The sequence below is a fragment of the Leishmania martiniquensis genome, chromosome 25, assembly GCF_017916325.1.
Source record: "Leishmania martiniquensis isolate LSCM1 chromosome 25, whole genome shotgun sequence".
Lineage (NCBI taxonomy): Eukaryota > Euglenozoa > Kinetoplastea > Trypanosomatida > Trypanosomatidae > Leishmania > Leishmania martiniquensis.
The window spans coordinates 610,309-626,469 of NC_090160.1; the positions used below are offsets into that span (position 1 = coordinate 610,309).

Sequence of the window (16,161 nt, forward strand, 5' to 3'; positions counted from 1 at the left end):
ATGTAGGGTGCGCCTACCAATCGGACAGCAGAGCTCGATGCGTTTTTTGCCCCGCCAGATGGGGCGGAGGTGAGCCGGAGGCCCGGCTCGCCGACCAGGCTGCACGGCACCGGGCACGCGTGGACGCCACCTTGTGTGTGCGGGATGATGACTCTACCTCTCGCTCTGCGTTTCCCACCGTCTCTCCTGCACACGCATGGGTGCTCTGCACGCAAACGGTAGATACCTGGTGAAGCAGCGAAGCCCTCTCGCCCTCCACGCCACCATCGCCTTTCACACAATAGTTTCGGGGGAGAAAAAACGCCCACCCGCCCGCCCAGGAGGTTGTTGACAGGCCCCCGGTAGCGGCAGTGAGGGTGCCCGTCGAAGCTGCTGTCTGTCTCGTAACGATTGGCTGCGCCGTACTCCTAAATAGTTTGTGTCTTCTCGCTGAACTCGTAACTGCAGCCCGGTGCTACACCGTTGCTGCAAACTGTGAGCGTTGATTATTCTGTGAGCGGTTGATTGCTTTCCTTATTCATAAGTAAATATGGCTGCGCCCAGTCAACGTGTTGTCATGCGGCTCCCTAGTTCCCTCCATCCTGTTAGGGAGCAGACGCGCCGACACCCCACCAGGCCCGTGAGTGGTGTTCGGGTGGCACTGCCGACACGGACTGCGCAGCGAGGGGCCCACCACTAAGTATAAGCGCACTCGCGGGCGGAGCCCGTCTGCACCTCTTTCCCGTCCCGCGAGCAGCCTAATGTCTGTGTGTGCTTTCTCCCATAAAACGATAGTGGCGTGCCCTGTCGGCCAGCGTCCCCGGCGGTGTGTGCTCCACGCACCGTGAGGGGGACGAGGGCTGGCCCTGGCCAGAGGTCTGCTTACAGGAGAAATGAGACCCGCGAGCGCAACGAAGCCGCGGCGAGATTTGCTCCCCAAATGTGGAGGGGGGGCTGTTCAAGCGCATGCGACTAGCAGGAGCGTCAGCCACCTACATCACGTTCTTCTCCTCCCCTCACGCTTTCTCGTCTCACACACATCACAGTCGCCCAAGAAAGTATTGATCTAAAAATCTGCAGTTTGCCAGTGTTTTACATCAAAGAAGGAAGGCACAGCGCAACTTCGAGGCCCACCATCCCTTAGCTTGAGTGGCCGAATGCGGCGTGCTTTGGTGCCGATATACTTCGTAGGTTATTTTGTTCACATGACGTGCGTAGCATCAGTGGTTCCCTTTGGGTATGTTTCTTCTGTGGTGAATTTCAAAACATGCCGCCAAAGGTTATGATTGGGGGGGGGCGGGGAGCGCACAAGAATGTCGGTTTTTCGAGCCGCAATTGTATTTCAGCCTTTTTCAAGCTCAGAACCTTAGGATGCCCTTAATGACTGGTGGATCTTTTCTACCAATTAGAAAGTTTCATATCCTTTCACATGACCAAGGCCCCTGCCGAAGAACTTATCTTTCGGTGTGAAAAAGAAGCCCACCTATTTCTCCGCACGGCGTGGCGGCCAAATCATCTCCATGGTGTTTCCGTTGAACAGTTCCTATGTCTTTTTTTTCGCCCCAGAGGCACTTACACGCCATAAGTCTCTCCCGCTCACATTTGTCGGCTTGTTGGGCACATTATCTTTGTTGGGTCGCGGCCGAGGCGGGTGTTGAGGTGCAGAGTGATACCTGGAGGCTGCTATTACAAGAAAAAAAGACCCGCCTCTTTTCCGCCCACTTAATACTCGATGCGGTGTGCTTGAGAAAAAAGACAGCTTTGGAGAGGTATTCTTGGTGAACTTCAGGACCTGCACAGCAATATCCCTCGAGCTGGTCCAGGCTCCCCGGTTTTCCTTTAGCTGGTCCTTGTTAAAAGGATTTTCCCTAATAAAACTGTGCTCTGAGCTCGCGGAGGTTTTCTAGTAAGAGCATGCCAAAATAAACGCGAACAGCACATCACCTACACAATGTGGATGTTGAATCGCGATGAACGAATTGGGGCGTGGCGCCCCGGTTGCGACTTATGACGCTTGTGCGGGTAGAAGGCTGGGGCGTTTTGGCTTGTGGGCGGCGGTTTCTGGTCCCCGGGCGGGGTGGGGTCGGGGCGTTCCCGGTGTTTATGGCGGGCCCCTTGGGCCCCGCCGGGCTCCCCGCTTCATGAAGCATGGGGGCGAGGCTGTCGCGTAAAGGTGACGGGTCCAATTTTTTTCTCTGGCGCTCCACAGGTAGCGTTTGTGGCGATTTGTGTGAATGGTGTGTCCGTAAAAAAGGGGGGCGCCCGGCCCGGCGGCACGTGCCTCGATTTTTGTATGCTGCCTTTTTTATGCAAAGGGGGTATTTGCGCAAAATACTTTTGGCTCTTCTCCCGTGCGCGCCCCTCGTGTCCATATCCAATCGGGGTGCCTACGAGTCCCTTGGTTGGGGGGGGCGGCGGTTTTGTTCGCCAAAGGTTTTTTTTTGTCGTCGGCTAGGTTCTGCTTTGGGCTGGCCGGAGGGCTGCCGCTACGCAGCCCAACCTAGAGGCAGTGTGTTGCTTTGGTTCGCTGCCGGTTTCTGTGGGAATGGCTGCTTTTTCACGGTGCGGGTACCGGGGTTTTGCTTTGAGGATGTTGCCGTGGTGGTGGCGGGGGGGCTTTTCCTCCTTTGGGCGTGGGCGGTTCGGCCGGTGGCGGGGGTTGGTAGCGTGGGTTTTTTGGGGAAGGGGGTATGCCTTTTGGGTCCCCGGGGGCGCTTGGCGCCCGGGGCCGGCGCGGGCGGGGTTGGCCGGGGGGTATGGGGGCGCGGCGCCAGGCAGGGCGCGGGCGGCGGCCGGGGGGGCCCCCGGCGAAAAAGCGGCGCGCCATTGCCGCCGTATTTTGACCGGGGCCGACCGCCCTTTGTGCTGTTTCTTTTTAGTGCGCGTGCATAAGGGGGTGGTGGTGGGCGAAGGGAATCGCCCGCTCAACGAGCGCACGCCCGAGAAGGGGGAGGAAAAAAGAAACCGAGAGAAGGGCAAACCCGCGGGCATGAGGGGAGGGATGCACTTCCACTTCGGTGGGGAAAGGGCATCGGATGTGGGGAGGGGAGGGGAGAGAGCGGCAGCATCAGCAGCCAAGGAAGAAAGCGACGACGGTGCACCTCGGCGGGGGCCACAACTCTGCGTATATGATTGCACACCTCAGCACCCTCGACAGATAGATTTGCACGCCGGCGCGTGTTTGCGTGCGCGGTGCTTGTGGGCCTCTCTACACTAGAGTAGCGGGTGAAGATGGAGCAACCGAATCATGGCGAGCAGGATGTACGCGCGTGGCGGGCGGGGGGAGGGAAGGGAATGCCTGCCGGATACCATGCGCGTGCATCTCGCGTCTCTATGCGGTGGTGTCGCGGGTACCCGCAGTAAGCCCGTGGAATCCAAAGGGACTGTGCGTGCTCGCCGAGTTGGCTGCGGCGAGCATATGGTGGGGGAGGGAAAGAGAGCAAGAAGCTCATGCGGCTTTCCTCACCTTTCGTCTCCGAAAAGACACCCACACAAGCACATGCAGTTGGCAGCAAATGTTCCGACGTCGACATCCGCTGACGAGTTCCCGGCGTGAGAACAAAGAAGAGGTAATCAGGCAAGGCACACACGAATGGCGTTGCAGAGAAGAAAGCGATACTCGTGCACTGCCAGTATGTCTATGTGTATGTGTGTGCGACATCCACCTCTCATATCACCAGCTCGAACTTCGCATTGTGCTCCTTCCTGCCCTTGCACAAGTTGTCGCCGCGGTAGGTGCGAAAGACGTTGTTGCCGTCCTTGATCTGGTACACCGTGGTGAGGCTCGTAAGGGTGCCGGCGTGGAATAAGGTCAAATTCTTGAACACCGCGTTGTCCTTGTCCAGACGCACAATCCTCACAACGACGTCTTTGCTGGACACCTTGGTCTTGGTGCGGAGCGCGATTACGTACTTCTTGTTTGGCACGTTGTTGCCGGCGCTGCTCTTCATACGACGTGGGATGACAAGGTACTTGTGGCCCTTTGTGAACTTATAGAAGAGGGAGACGGAGCGGGACTGCTGGAAGAGGTACTCGGTACTGGGCTCCTCCGGATTCTCACTGGTGTTCGCTACCACCTTCTGCAGTGACCCGTGTATGTCGCCCTCAGAAATGCTCAGCATCACAGCGGCGTATTTGCTGTCGGGGTCACTGGCCGCCAGCCCGCGTCGATCCCCTTGATGCAGCGAGATGTACGCCGGAAACTCGGACGTCTTGTTTACGATAATCTCGAGTGCCGTGCCGCACACAAGGTCGTCGAAGTGGCCGAGGACGCGGTAGTCGTACCACGAGTGGAACCAGTTGCCGCGGCGGAAGCATACGGAGCCGCTGTCGAAGAACATCGACACATCGCGCCACTCCATCCAGAAAACGCCATCCGCTTTCTTCCGAGGACGGCATGCGAGCTTGATGAATGGGTAGCGGTCCCACAGAGGACTGCCATCGCCCCAGTCCCCCGTCCACTCCACCTGAGACCCCCACGGGTTTCGGATTTTCAGCATGCAAAGGTGATGCAGCGGGAAGTGCCTCACATCCAGCACCGAGTACGCGTGGCCGGCGGCCAGCCCGGCCTTGTCGAACAGCGCCTTCGCCTGGGACGCCGAGAGCTGCTTGCCGGCCATGCTTAGGCCGTCACTACTCGGGGTGGCAATGCAGATGAGGTACTTCTTCTCGTTCCATCGGTGGAGGGAGTCGAACAGCCTTCTCCGCGCCTCGGGGTCTGTCTGTGCTCTCTTCCAGGTGCCACCGAAGTTGTAGGCCGGGAAGCCGGTGAGGTCCTCGAGGGCTTGCCACGGGTACCCGCCCACGATCGCCTGGTACGAGCCGAAGGCCTTCGCGTAGGCTTTCTCTAAGAAGGACACCCAAAGCTCGTTGGGATGATTGCGGTTGCGCGCGAATACCGGCAACAGCTGCACGCTGGGCAAGTAGGAGTCCACGATGATGGTACGCCACCACCCGCTGATGTTCAGGTTCACGCGCCACGCGCCGTACTTCCGCTCCTGCTTGCGGATGTAGCACCAGTGGTGGTTCGCAAACATGCCCTTGATGGCGGCGCTGTACTCGGCCAGCGCAGCCACGGCGCAGAGGTAGTAGCAGTCGCCGAGCTGACCTTGTTCGATGTCTTTTGGTGAAATGTAACCGAAGAGGCGAATCCTCGAGTGCCATTCCTTGGGCAAGAAGTCCTCGGGGCGACGCCACGCAACCGTCTCCGGCCGCTTGAGGCACTCGTTTGGGTCCGAGTCGATGCCGGGGCGGATCAGCGACTGTGAGGTGGGCGGGAAGGACGTGTCAGCGTACATCTTGCTCTTCATCCGCGCCACCTTCAGGAGCCGATTTTGGTTGGTAATCTTCGGGTTCATCTCGCTCAGCTTGCGCATCTTGGCGAGGTTGGCGCTAACCTGCGCGGCGGCCTTCTGACGTAGCCTCTGCCGGTCCGCCTCGGTGAAGGCGATTCCGGAGTACTTCACGTAGACGCCCTTCAGCTCCCGGACTTTCACCATGGCTTTGGTCTCCAGCGGGAACACCGACATGGTGGCGGTGCAGGCGCCGGCGTTGCTCCTGCGCACGAGTTCTGTGTCGCTCATCTTGATAATGTTCGAGCCGTCGCCGAATTCGGCCTTCACTTCCATCTGGTAGTCCTGCGTGTCGTTGTAGAAATACCAAGTATGGCCCTTGACGACCTTGAAGAGGCGGCCATCGTGGAAGCACGGGGTCGATTTGCCCGAGACGAGGGGCCCGCCGAGCCTGTAGACCGGCTTCGCATCACAGCAGCCGCAGCAACCGTTGCCCATCTTCCTGCCCTGCCCGGTAAGCTCTCCTCCTCCTGCGTGTGACGTGCGACTCTCGCACTCCCTTCCTATCAGATGAACCGCAGCTGCGCGACAAGGCTGGTCGCGCAGGCAGACCGACCGGCTCACTCGCGCCACGCGTGCCAAGGCGGAGCAGCAACGAGGAACGAGCGAAGGGCGTCAGAGGGAACGTGGGGAGGGGGCAGGAGGAGGAGCGGCTCTCATGGGGTGTGGTGGGCGCAGAGGGGTCACATCCGAGGGTAACGCAGAGAGAGGGGGAGGAGAAGGGGAGACGATGACAGAGCGGTTTGGGATGGAGCGCGATGACGAACGCGAAGGGAACGGCTTCCAGAGAAGAGACGCACCCACACCCACACCTATATATATATATCTGTGTGTGTATAGACATCTGCGCGGTGGGGAGACGAGGAAGTTAGGGAGCAGCTGAAGGGGACACATGCACGCACGTGCGCCACGGGCATAGTCGCACGAAATCGGGGACGTGACGACCGCGTAGTAGGCATTGAAGAGACTGGTGCCGCCTACGCAGTGCGCAGAGCACGCTGTGTACCTTAATCATCGCCGCCTTTTTTTTGTGTGTGCGCCTGGTGTACTGCGAGTAACGCAACACTGCTCCCCCCCGCAGAAGTCTGTGTCTGCTGACACGCGTCACGATGATTGGAGCCGTGGGGGAAACGTGCGTGTGTAGGGGGAGGTGGCTGAAGGGAGGTCTGGGGGTACGACAGCCATTGCTGAGCACCATTTTTGCGTCATAGCAGACGCTTACACACCCACACACACCAGACTGGAGAGGCTCGGGCGCGGAAGATCAGGAAAACGAGCGGGTAAGAGAAGACGGAGTTCACTCACGTGCATTGCCTCGACACGCAGTGTACCCCCTATTTCCCCCCCCCCCCGCCCTACAGCACCTCCTTCGTCAGCGCAAGCGCTAGACGGAGAGACCGAGAGGAGTCTTGATGCACCATTAGCTGCTGGAAACAGGCGCACGTGTCGAGCGGTCGCTCCGCCATGCAGGTCAAACGCACCGTGCTCTCTTTCACCTCACGCGTCTCTGCTCGAACAAACCGTTTCGCGAAGGCGGTGGACCACGTTTCCATGCTCACCGTGACGGCGCGCATCTGAAGACTGGTTGCTTGATGCTGCTGGGATGCCGCAGCGGGGGAGCTAAGCGCGTGCACGGTGGAGGATGCCTCCGCATTCGTGGAGAAGCCTAAGAGGTACTGGAGCGCCACCGCGGTGCACACGCTCACCTCAATCTCACCGAGGTAGTGAAGGGCATTCGCAAAGAATCCGCGAAGCATCTCGGCTACCATGGCCTCCGACTCCACCGTTGACCGTTGAGCCGCAGCACTTTTGCCGACGGCGCTCCGATGACTGAGGAAGAGCGCTGAGGCCGCCTCCAAATCCTTTGTGAGCGCTGCACACTTGTCTCGTGCGTATCGGTGGAGGGCGCGTATGCGCGGAGTGGTTGGAATGCCGTGATTGGATATCTGCCGGGTAGAGGGCGGCATTGGTGAGCTGCACTCGGTCTTATCACGAGAACGACTGCGCCTACAGGGTGGATGGGCGCCGTCGTTGCCGAGAATAAAGCGGTGACACAGCATACGGTGCAACGCGTTGGCGATAGAGGCGTTGCTCACCTCTAGCAGCAGCTCTGCTGTTGGTATGGCGGCGAGCCACGCAAGCACCTTGGTGGCTTCCTCCAGCGGGCGAAAGAGACCGTGGACGATGTCATCGCGAGAGCGAGGAACCGCCCGACGCCACAGAGACCACCACACATGCCCGGCGCCCTTGCCACTCCCGGCTCCCTCGTCCCGCTCCCGCTGTTGCATGCGCTCTGACAGGTAATGGTTGTCGCTGAGGGACACTGGTGACGATCCGCCTGGATCGACGAAGTCGCGAGGGCTGTGCCACTGGACGAAGTCAGGAAACCGTACGACGCGGCCCTCGTGTGCGTTGTTGACGTACAGGAAGAGGCACATGTCGTTGTATAGCGCGTCCGTCTGCAGCCACTCCACGCCGGCGCCCTCCACGGCGGTCGCGTCGAGGGAGTTGAGCTCCGTTGCGCGTTGTATCAGCACGTCCGTCGTGGTCGGTGGCTGCGGCAGCGGTGGAGGGACGCACAGCACCTCACCGTTCGTGATGAGGTGCCGGACAGGGCTCTTGGTCAGCGAGGTCCCTGCTCCGTCCTCTTCCGTCTTTGCGCCAGTCGTTGGGGTGGCCGCCGCCGGGGAGCCGTTGTCCGCCGATAGGCGCAGGAGCGCCTCCTGTGCGTAGCGCAGCAGCTGCAACTTCTGCAGAAGCAGCGGTCGGCGAAGGTCGACAGGCGGATCCTCTGAAGGCATGGCGAGGCAGTCCAGAAGGCGCTGCCAGCTGTTTCGCTTCTGCCCATGCGGGGGATCCACCAACAGTCGGTGAAGGCTGTCGAGGCACAGCCGCCAGAGCACCCGAACATCTGCCGGATGCGGCACCTGCGTCGCGCAGACGAAAGCGAAGCGAGAGAAGAAGGAGCTGGGGAAGTAACTGCGACGCACATCCTTTTCGTGCTCGGCGCCTCCGTCGTGTCGTTGCCGGTGCGCTGCGCTCGCCTCGCTGGAGCAGCACTGCCGATGCACCTCCCACTCCTCCCATAGACTGCGCAGGTGACGCGCCACCACCGCCTCACGTCGCTTGCCGCTCAGCGCCGCGAAAGTGGCTCCGGCAGGCTGCCCAGCGCTGGCATCGCTGTCGGCGTGCGCGTCTCCATCGCCGCCACGATCGTCATCGTCGTCGTCCGATGTCAGGGATGTGGCGAAGCGCTGGAGGAGGAATTCATGCAGCGCCGTGTTGGACCCCGTCCACTCCATAATGTGGGCCGCCAAGTCGCGCAGCTGCGCCTCGCTGCAGCGGCTGTCGCTACGCTCATCTGCGTCGCTTTCGCTTTCGTCGTCGGCTCCTTCGCGGAAGGTTCCGTCACCGTCATTTCCTCCCAGCCGCACCGCTTGATTGGTTACCGAGCCTCGCCTATCAAGGTCCCCGTCGCCTCCGTGTGCGGGGGCATTTCTGCGCCCCACAGCGGCGCCCGTGAGAGACTCCAGATAGCCTTGCACCAACACCCCTGCGAGGTTGTCACCCACACCATGTTGGATGTCCTTGTCGTCGCGCACCACCGCCTGCGCCGTAATAGAGCACTTACGCTGTGCTGCCTGCGCCGCCGCAGCGCTGAACCTCAACAGCGCAGGGGAGACGGAGTCGTGCCCTGCTGTAGCGAGGGCGTACAGGAAAGGGTCTAGGTGGCTGGCCCGCCCGGCTACCTCGTGCGCCTCGACATCTTGCAGCTGGTTCCACTGGAAATGGAACCGAACGTGCCTCAGCGGAGGGGCAGCGGTGCCAAAGTCGTGGGTGAAGGCGCCGCACAGGAGCCGAGTGTACGCGTTCTCGCGACGCAGCACCTTCTCCCAGGTGAGGGGCGACGGCGCAGCGGAGAGCGGACCACCGTCGCTGTCTTCGGCCCCTGCGCCGTCGTGTTCGCCGCCGCCGCCGCCGATGGGCTCGCCGTCCAAAGACGGCCCATATGAACCAAACTTCCACGGCATCGGAAGCACATACCTCTTCCACAGGGATACGCAGATTCCGTCGAAGTCGTCGCTGCGGATGCGACTGTGTTGCCCCACGTGCAACTGAAAGAGGTCGATGTAGTCGGAGAGGGACTGGCAGCGCTCCGGAGCGCAGCCGAAGGCGTCCGCGAGGAATCGCGTGGTGAAGCTGCGTTGATGCAAGAGCGTCCACTCGGCGGTACTGATCGCGGGGGACGACTCCGGCGGGGTCGCTGGCATTGGAGACGGCGCGGCACAGGTCGGCAGCGGTGGAGCCACACCAACAAAAGTCTGCTTGTACGAGTCCCCGGCGGGGCGAAGCACGGAGCACACCCGTCTGGGTAGAAGAACGGTGAGGGCAGCAGGCTCACTGCTTTGGCCTGTTGCTGATGCGAAGACGCTGCATAGCCAGGTGCGTCAGCGGGGCTGGATGTCGGGCACAGCCGAAGGACGCCGCCTCTGAACCGGTTCTTCAGCAGCTGGAGCAGCATCTGCCGCACTGCTGTGGAGAGCAGCGACAGCAGGTAGTTGGTTTCGCTCTCCCGGTACGACGGATTCACCATCACCTTCCTCACGAGAAAGAAGAGGGGGGTGCAGTACTGCTGCGTGATGGGGTGGGCCGCGTCTCGGACGTGCACCTCCACCGCAATCGACAGGTCTCGATCGAGCGTCACGGAGTTCGGTGCGGTCGCTGGTGCTGCGGAAAACCCCCCTTCTGCAGCTTGAGCGGCGTTGAGGGAAATCGTTTGGCCAAACACTCTCGACGCGGTGGAAACGTGTGCGGCCGCGCTGTCTACCGAGAGAGGCGACGAAGAGGTAACAGACGACGCTGATGGTGCGGGGGAAGCTGCGGCGCCGCTCGTCATGTCGGCCACGCGCCTCCCCTTCGCAGGCGCGCTGCTGCCCGTCGCCGCTGATGCGGGGGCCACAAGGAACGACTGCAAGAGAGGCTCTCGTTCAAACAAAGTTGCCAGGTATTGCTCGATGACCTTGACGTGCTCCTCGAAACTGTTGGCGCAACTGAAGTCCTCAATGAGGAGCGGTATCTCCTCTGATGGCATCTCGCGCGGCGACTCACTGCGCGTGTCCATCGTCTGCATGGCTAATGGGCGGCGGGTGGTGCGGCTCTTCTTGTGGTGCTGACGTACAGAAGGACGCAGGAGGGAACGACGAAGCGTGTCCCCGTTGCGTGTGGAGGTGGGCGGGGCTGAAAGGCCGGGCCGAGTCGCGGAGATCGGCTGCTGTGACGGGCTTCGAGGGAAGGGGGGTGGGGAAGAGAGAGAGCGAGGGACTGCATCGTTAGGCAGGCACGAGGCAAAGCTGATGGGGGGATGCTTGACCCACGGGGAGTACGTTGGCAGCAAACATCTGAGCTTGTGTAGGGATGGCGAAGAGGAAGGCGGCGGTGGTGGTGGTGGTGATGGGGGCGCGCCCAATGGGATCCGCCAGGCTGTGCATTACCCCTCCTTCGATTCCCTTGATGTTATCCGACCTTTTCTCCCTTCCCCTCCGCTTTTCATGTCCGCTGCTGCAGCACTAACAGCAGCATCGGCAAGGAATCTTATCCTGCAGCTGGGCCACGCGGCCATGCTGATCACCGCCTTTACTTAACTTCTTTCTGCAGCGTGAAACGGAAACAGGCGGAGAAGAGGGAGGAGCACGCGAGAGAGACACAGCACGCATACTTCAGCCCGTTCTCGCAAGCCCTCCCCCTCGAAAGAGGGTGAGGACTGGCGGATCGATGGGAGGCTGTAGAAGGGCCCTTACGCGTCTGTGTAGCCGTAGCAGAGAAACACAGCGACGAAAAAGCTCACGCCGTCCTCAGACGTGTCATTGTACGCATCAAGTGGGCGAGGCATGAAGCGCAGCAACAGCAGCGGATCTGTGGACGGGAGCGCCGCCAACGACCCTCCCAAAGCACCGGTCCGCTCCTTCGCCATCTGCACCTCAGCGATCTCGTGTTGGAGGAGGCACGGGAACCGAGAAGCGCCGCCGTGACTCCCACCCGTGTCCCGCTGGGCACCGGAGCTGTGGACCGCGGAGAGGTTGCACAGCGCACGCTGGGCCGGCGAGGAGGCACGGGCGAGACGCACAGAGGGGTACGTGCGGAGGAAGTGCAAGACATTCGCTTCATTCTCTTCCAGTGTGGTGGTGCAGGTACTGTACACGAGTACACCAGGCGCCGCCGGCGAGCCGCGAATGTGGCGGATGTATGAGTCGAAGAGCTTGCTGGTAGTCGGCTGCCTCTTGGATGGAGTCAATAGACTGCATGTGGGGCATCAATTTCGGCCTCAGACCCATGCCGGTGCATGGTGGGTCTAGTAAGACCGCATTGAAGCTGTCCGTGTGCGATGCGGCCCTACCACCGCTGCCCTCGGCTGCATCGGTGAGCTTCTGCTTGAGAAACTTGTTTGTGTCGACGCAGTGGGACTCCAACGTGCGAGTTACGTATGGAACGTCAGCTGCCGGGGCACCGCTCTGTGAGGGTGACGTAGACGGCCCACCCGCGTCGGCTGAAAAGTGGCGGTGAAGGAGGCTCATCAGCTGCTCGTGGCGGGATCGGCTACGCTCACAACACACTACGCGAAACGGCTCTGCAACGACTGAGGCAGATGGAGGAGGTGTTGCTGCCTTCAGCATTGCCGCCCTCTCCTGATCGGCGCGCTCCTGCAACAGACTCGTCTTGCCCCCTGGCGCTGCGCAGGCGTCGAGGATGGTACACGGCGTGGGCGAGTGGGCCTGGTCCACGTCGTCGCTCTGTGTCCAGACACGGCGGAGGGCGGCTGGTGAGAGATGCTCTACCAAGAGAGCCACCGGTACCATGCTCGAGTAGTTTTGGAGGAAGAGCACGTCTGAAGCCTTCTCGCCTTCCTCTCGAACGCCTCGTGATGTCTGTGACGGTATTGGTGTGCTGCTGCCCTCATGCCCGTCTCCAGTACTCTTCGTCATTCCGAGCAGAGCATGCAGGGTGGCGCGGGAGGGCTGCCCTTGCGGCGTCCACTCCATCTGCAGCGCGGTGCCACGGGACGATCGGCTCATGATTTCTTTCCACTGCATGCGCATCACACCACTGCCGATGCACACGAGAAACGTGGAGCGATCGGCCAGCACGCCGAGCTGGCGGTGTTCATCTTGATCATCGGCTGCCACACCGACAGGCTCGAGTTGTGCGGCGGGAAGCGTGGCTCCAGTGGGGAGTGCGCTGACGAGCCGACGCGGTGCCGCGAAGCTCCCGTTCTGCTCCTCATCCACCGCGCTTGCAACGCGCTCCACGTAGAAAGCCACGATCGCGCGCTCTCCGGTGTGGAAAGGGCGGGATAGCGTCACAATACCCGGCGCGTAGAGGTCGCTCCCTCGCAGCACCGCTTCTGCTGCCCCCACATCTACCACGACAACGAGGGGCCTACTCGGTGGATTGCGACTCGCTGCTGCCTTTGATGTCTCTGCCTGCGAAGAGGAAGGGCGCATGCTGGAGGGGCTGAGGGGCGGCCACGATGTGAGGCGCTCTGTACGCGCCTTCACACACACGCAGAAGGGCAAACCAATGGCGGCGAGCCGAGATGGGGGTGCGAAGTGGGAGGCCCAAGCCGTTGCAGTCGGGGCGGTGGTGGTCACCGCCGGCGTCGACAGAGCACCCGCTTCAAGAAGTTCAGTGAGGCGGACTTCGATGCGACGACCAACACACCGCGCGTTCGTCGTGACGGGCGGGAAGGCGTACAGCATCTCGTGCTGCACCGATGCGTCTCCTCTCCATGGCTGCGCAACAGAGATGGACGCGACGGAGGCTGATGCACCAGAGCAGAGACCAAGTGGACCCCAGACAGTCCGCCGTAGGTGCTCTGTTGTGCTTGGCGAGGAGTACTCGTACACGTACCGCGCGTAGGCATCCAGGTTGATCATGATACGTAAGGAGGGGTGGGGGACTGCTTCCTGCTCTTGTTGTTCTCCCCCTCCTCGACAGCGTCGCGCTGGGGAGACGCTGGTGCTCCAATGATGGGGAAGGTGCGCGTGCTCTGCAATGTTTTTGTGCCAACGCGTCAAGGAAAGGCGAGGGGAGGCAGGTGGTAAGCTAAGGGGGTAGAGGTGTGTATATATGTGTGTGTGCGCTTCTGAAGTACATAGGTGGGGCATGAGGGCGGTCGGTGAGACGGACTGCCCTCCACTGAAAACCTGTAGCAACACACAGCAACGTCGCCCACTCTGGCCCCCACATGTGGGGGCCAGGCCTTTTTCTCGTTGGCACTCTCTCTGATGGCGGCTGGCGCAGTGGTGGGGCACAGGTGGCATGGCGTGAGGGGCAGAGGGGGTTCGCTCTCTCTCCACACCAACGCGTGCTGCGCCGGCACCGACCACACGCGGCGGTTGTTTTTTCTTCTGTCAAACTGCTGTTCGAAGCAATGCCACTATGAGCACCGTAAAAGGAGGGCTGTGACACGTCCCCTGCCGTCCGGCCTCGGTCGCTCGGCGAGTGAAAGTGTGCGCGCGTTGCTCTCCGAGCGCACGAGCCTGCGCTCCTCTCTACTGACGCCCCGCGTCCCCACTCAGCCTTCGCAAAAGAAGCCCCTCGCGACACACGGCTCAAAGCGATGTGTTGCAGCGCACAGGAAGTAGGCGCGGGGCTCGGCGTCCTGCTTCTGCAGACATAGCCGCACCCCTTCCCGGGCATCGACAGCGCCGACAGGGGCGACTGTTGCCGAGCTGGCGGAGGAAACGGTGTCGCCTGTCGTGCCGCCGGCGCTGTACGACCCTTGCGCGCCGATCGGGAGCGTGGAGGACGGCATGGAGGCGGAGGCAGACGCCGGTGTTGGCAGCAGGTGATGGCCCGTGCTTCCGTCGTCGTTTGTGTGCTCCATCATGCGCAGGACACTCGTCTCTGAAGCACCAATGAAAACGGTATCGGCCCTGTGCAGCTTCCGCTGAGGCGGCCGAGCTGCGTCGTTGTCGCTGTCGTCACGTGGCTCGTGCTCTTCAGCAGAGGTGACGAGGGAGCTCGAGGCCGCCGCGAGCGAAAAGGGGTCGACAACGATCTCTGGGCTCATGGTGGGCTCGGCCGGCGCGCTTGCTCGCCCTTCCACCTCCGTGAGTGTGCGTGGGTGCGGTGCAGCGGGCTGCATCAGTGTTGAATGCAGCCGCTCTTGTCCGTGCAGCACCACAGGCGACTTCATGTGTGCCAACGCTTCACATTGCTCCGTCACGGAGTCGTTCACGAAGTGCAGCGCACGCCCCCTGCGAGTGCTCGCGGTCTGCGGGACGGGGTACTTCAGCAGCTGTGGGGAGGAGGGCATGCTCTCCATGGCAGCCTGCACCTGTGCGGCGAAGTCTGCTTCCGATGACTCGGAGGCGACTGGAGGGGCGCCATGCTGGTCCCGCTCACGCATCACAACGGGGCCACCCTCATCCCTGTCACCCCCATCTTCGCTGCTCGCCCGTGGCACCACAACAGCGTAGTCATTACCGAACAAAAGAGCTTGCGCCTCTGCCTCTTGCGCTCGCTTGCGCGCCCCTCGGTGCTCGACAGCGGACTTCACGAATTGCTGAAGCGCAGCGTGGTAGGAGACGTGCGCTACGTGAGTGCCGTGCCGGGATGCACCTGCAAGGTACTCCCGCGCTTGCTGCGCACACTGCTGAGCAGCAAACATGATGTAACCCAGGACGACCTCACCGAGGGAGTCGATAAGGCGTGCGCAGCGCTGCGCTTCCGGCTTCGCCTGCAAGACTGCTACGTCCTCCTTGATTGTTTCTCCTGACGTAGCCAGCAGATTGGCGGCGGGGACGGCTTCGATCTCGGCGACCTGTGCCGACGGCGGCCGCGCCTCTTCATCCTCGCTGAACACCCTTTGCGTGTCGTGCCTCTCGCACTCTTGCTCCCCCTTCGAGGCTCTGGCGGCCTCAATGAGGGTGTCGGCGAACCGTTGCAGCATCTGCACCACCTCGTGCGACTGCGTGAGCAGCTCGGGTGCATTGAGGAGGCAGCTGCGCACACAGTACACCTCTATTGCCTTTGACAACCCGTCCGGGAGGGCGTGGCCGGTGACGACGCGGCGCAGCGCTGCTTCATGATGGGCGACGAACGCATCTGCAACGCGTCGGCAGCCTATGTCCTCCAGCACCAAGTCTCCGTGAATGAGGTCAATGAGCGGCTCTATGAGAGACCTGAGAGATGCGGGCGCGACCTCCATCGAGGCGCTGGTGTGCAAGGAAAGGAGGAGGAAGGCTTTGTTTGGTCGAGAAGGGGCTCGGGGGTGGGGTGGGGGCAGGGTGGCCGGGTAGTGCGTATGGGTGTGGCCCCGAGGGTGTCGGCGGTGGTGATGCCGTACGCGTCTATATGTATGCTTGCGTGTACTTATTTCGGATGTGGCGTGCATCCATGCCGCCTCTCAGCGTGACCGCCACCGTGCGCTGGGCATCGCCCACCATAGCCCAGGCATCAGCGGAAGAGGGTAGTGATAGTGGAGAGGGGCAGAAGAGGTGGCTGAGGGCCATGAGGGGGAGGGGGACATCGTAGCTGACCTGGTGCCACATGCACTGGAGAGCTTAAAGCCACATGGAGGGAGACAGACACGTGAGCACGATAGACTTGTTGGCCACTATCCCTGAAAAGAAGCGGCACGCCTTTCTTATGCACATCCTCTACACCCGTATTGGGATGCACGACAAGTCGCCACCGAAGCGCATAAGCGCGGCGACCCGAGAAGAGAGCGAGGTGGAGGGGCGCGCAGCGAGAAGGGCGGGGCGTGACAGCAACGGACACGCCCGCCAAGATCGAGTTGAGTGGGGAGGAGGGAGGCAGAATCACCAGA

General features: G+C 61.6%; 2 protein-coding genes across 2 annotated transcripts; both read right to left on the bottom strand.

Annotated features, from left to right (window-relative positions):
- Positions 1-3,647: 3,647 nt before the first annotated feature.
- LSCM1_05362 (uncharacterized protein) lies at positions 3,648-5,768 on the bottom strand (the record flags this gene model as incomplete). Its single annotated transcript, XM_067322833.1, has 1 exon — positions 3,648-5,768. The coding sequence occupies one exon, from the start codon at positions 5,766-5,768 to the stop codon at positions 3,648-3,650; it is 2,121 nt and encodes a 706-aa protein (XP_067178198.1).
- An 8,134-nt stretch (positions 5,769-13,902) lies between these two features.
- Positions 13,903-15,540, bottom strand: LSCM1_05365 (uncharacterized protein; the record flags this gene model as incomplete). Its single annotated transcript, XM_067322834.1, has 1 exon — positions 13,903-15,540. The coding sequence occupies one exon, from the start codon at positions 15,538-15,540 to the stop codon at positions 13,903-13,905; it is 1,638 nt and encodes a 545-aa protein (XP_067178199.1).
- Between the last annotated feature and the right edge of the window lie 621 nt (positions 15,541-16,161).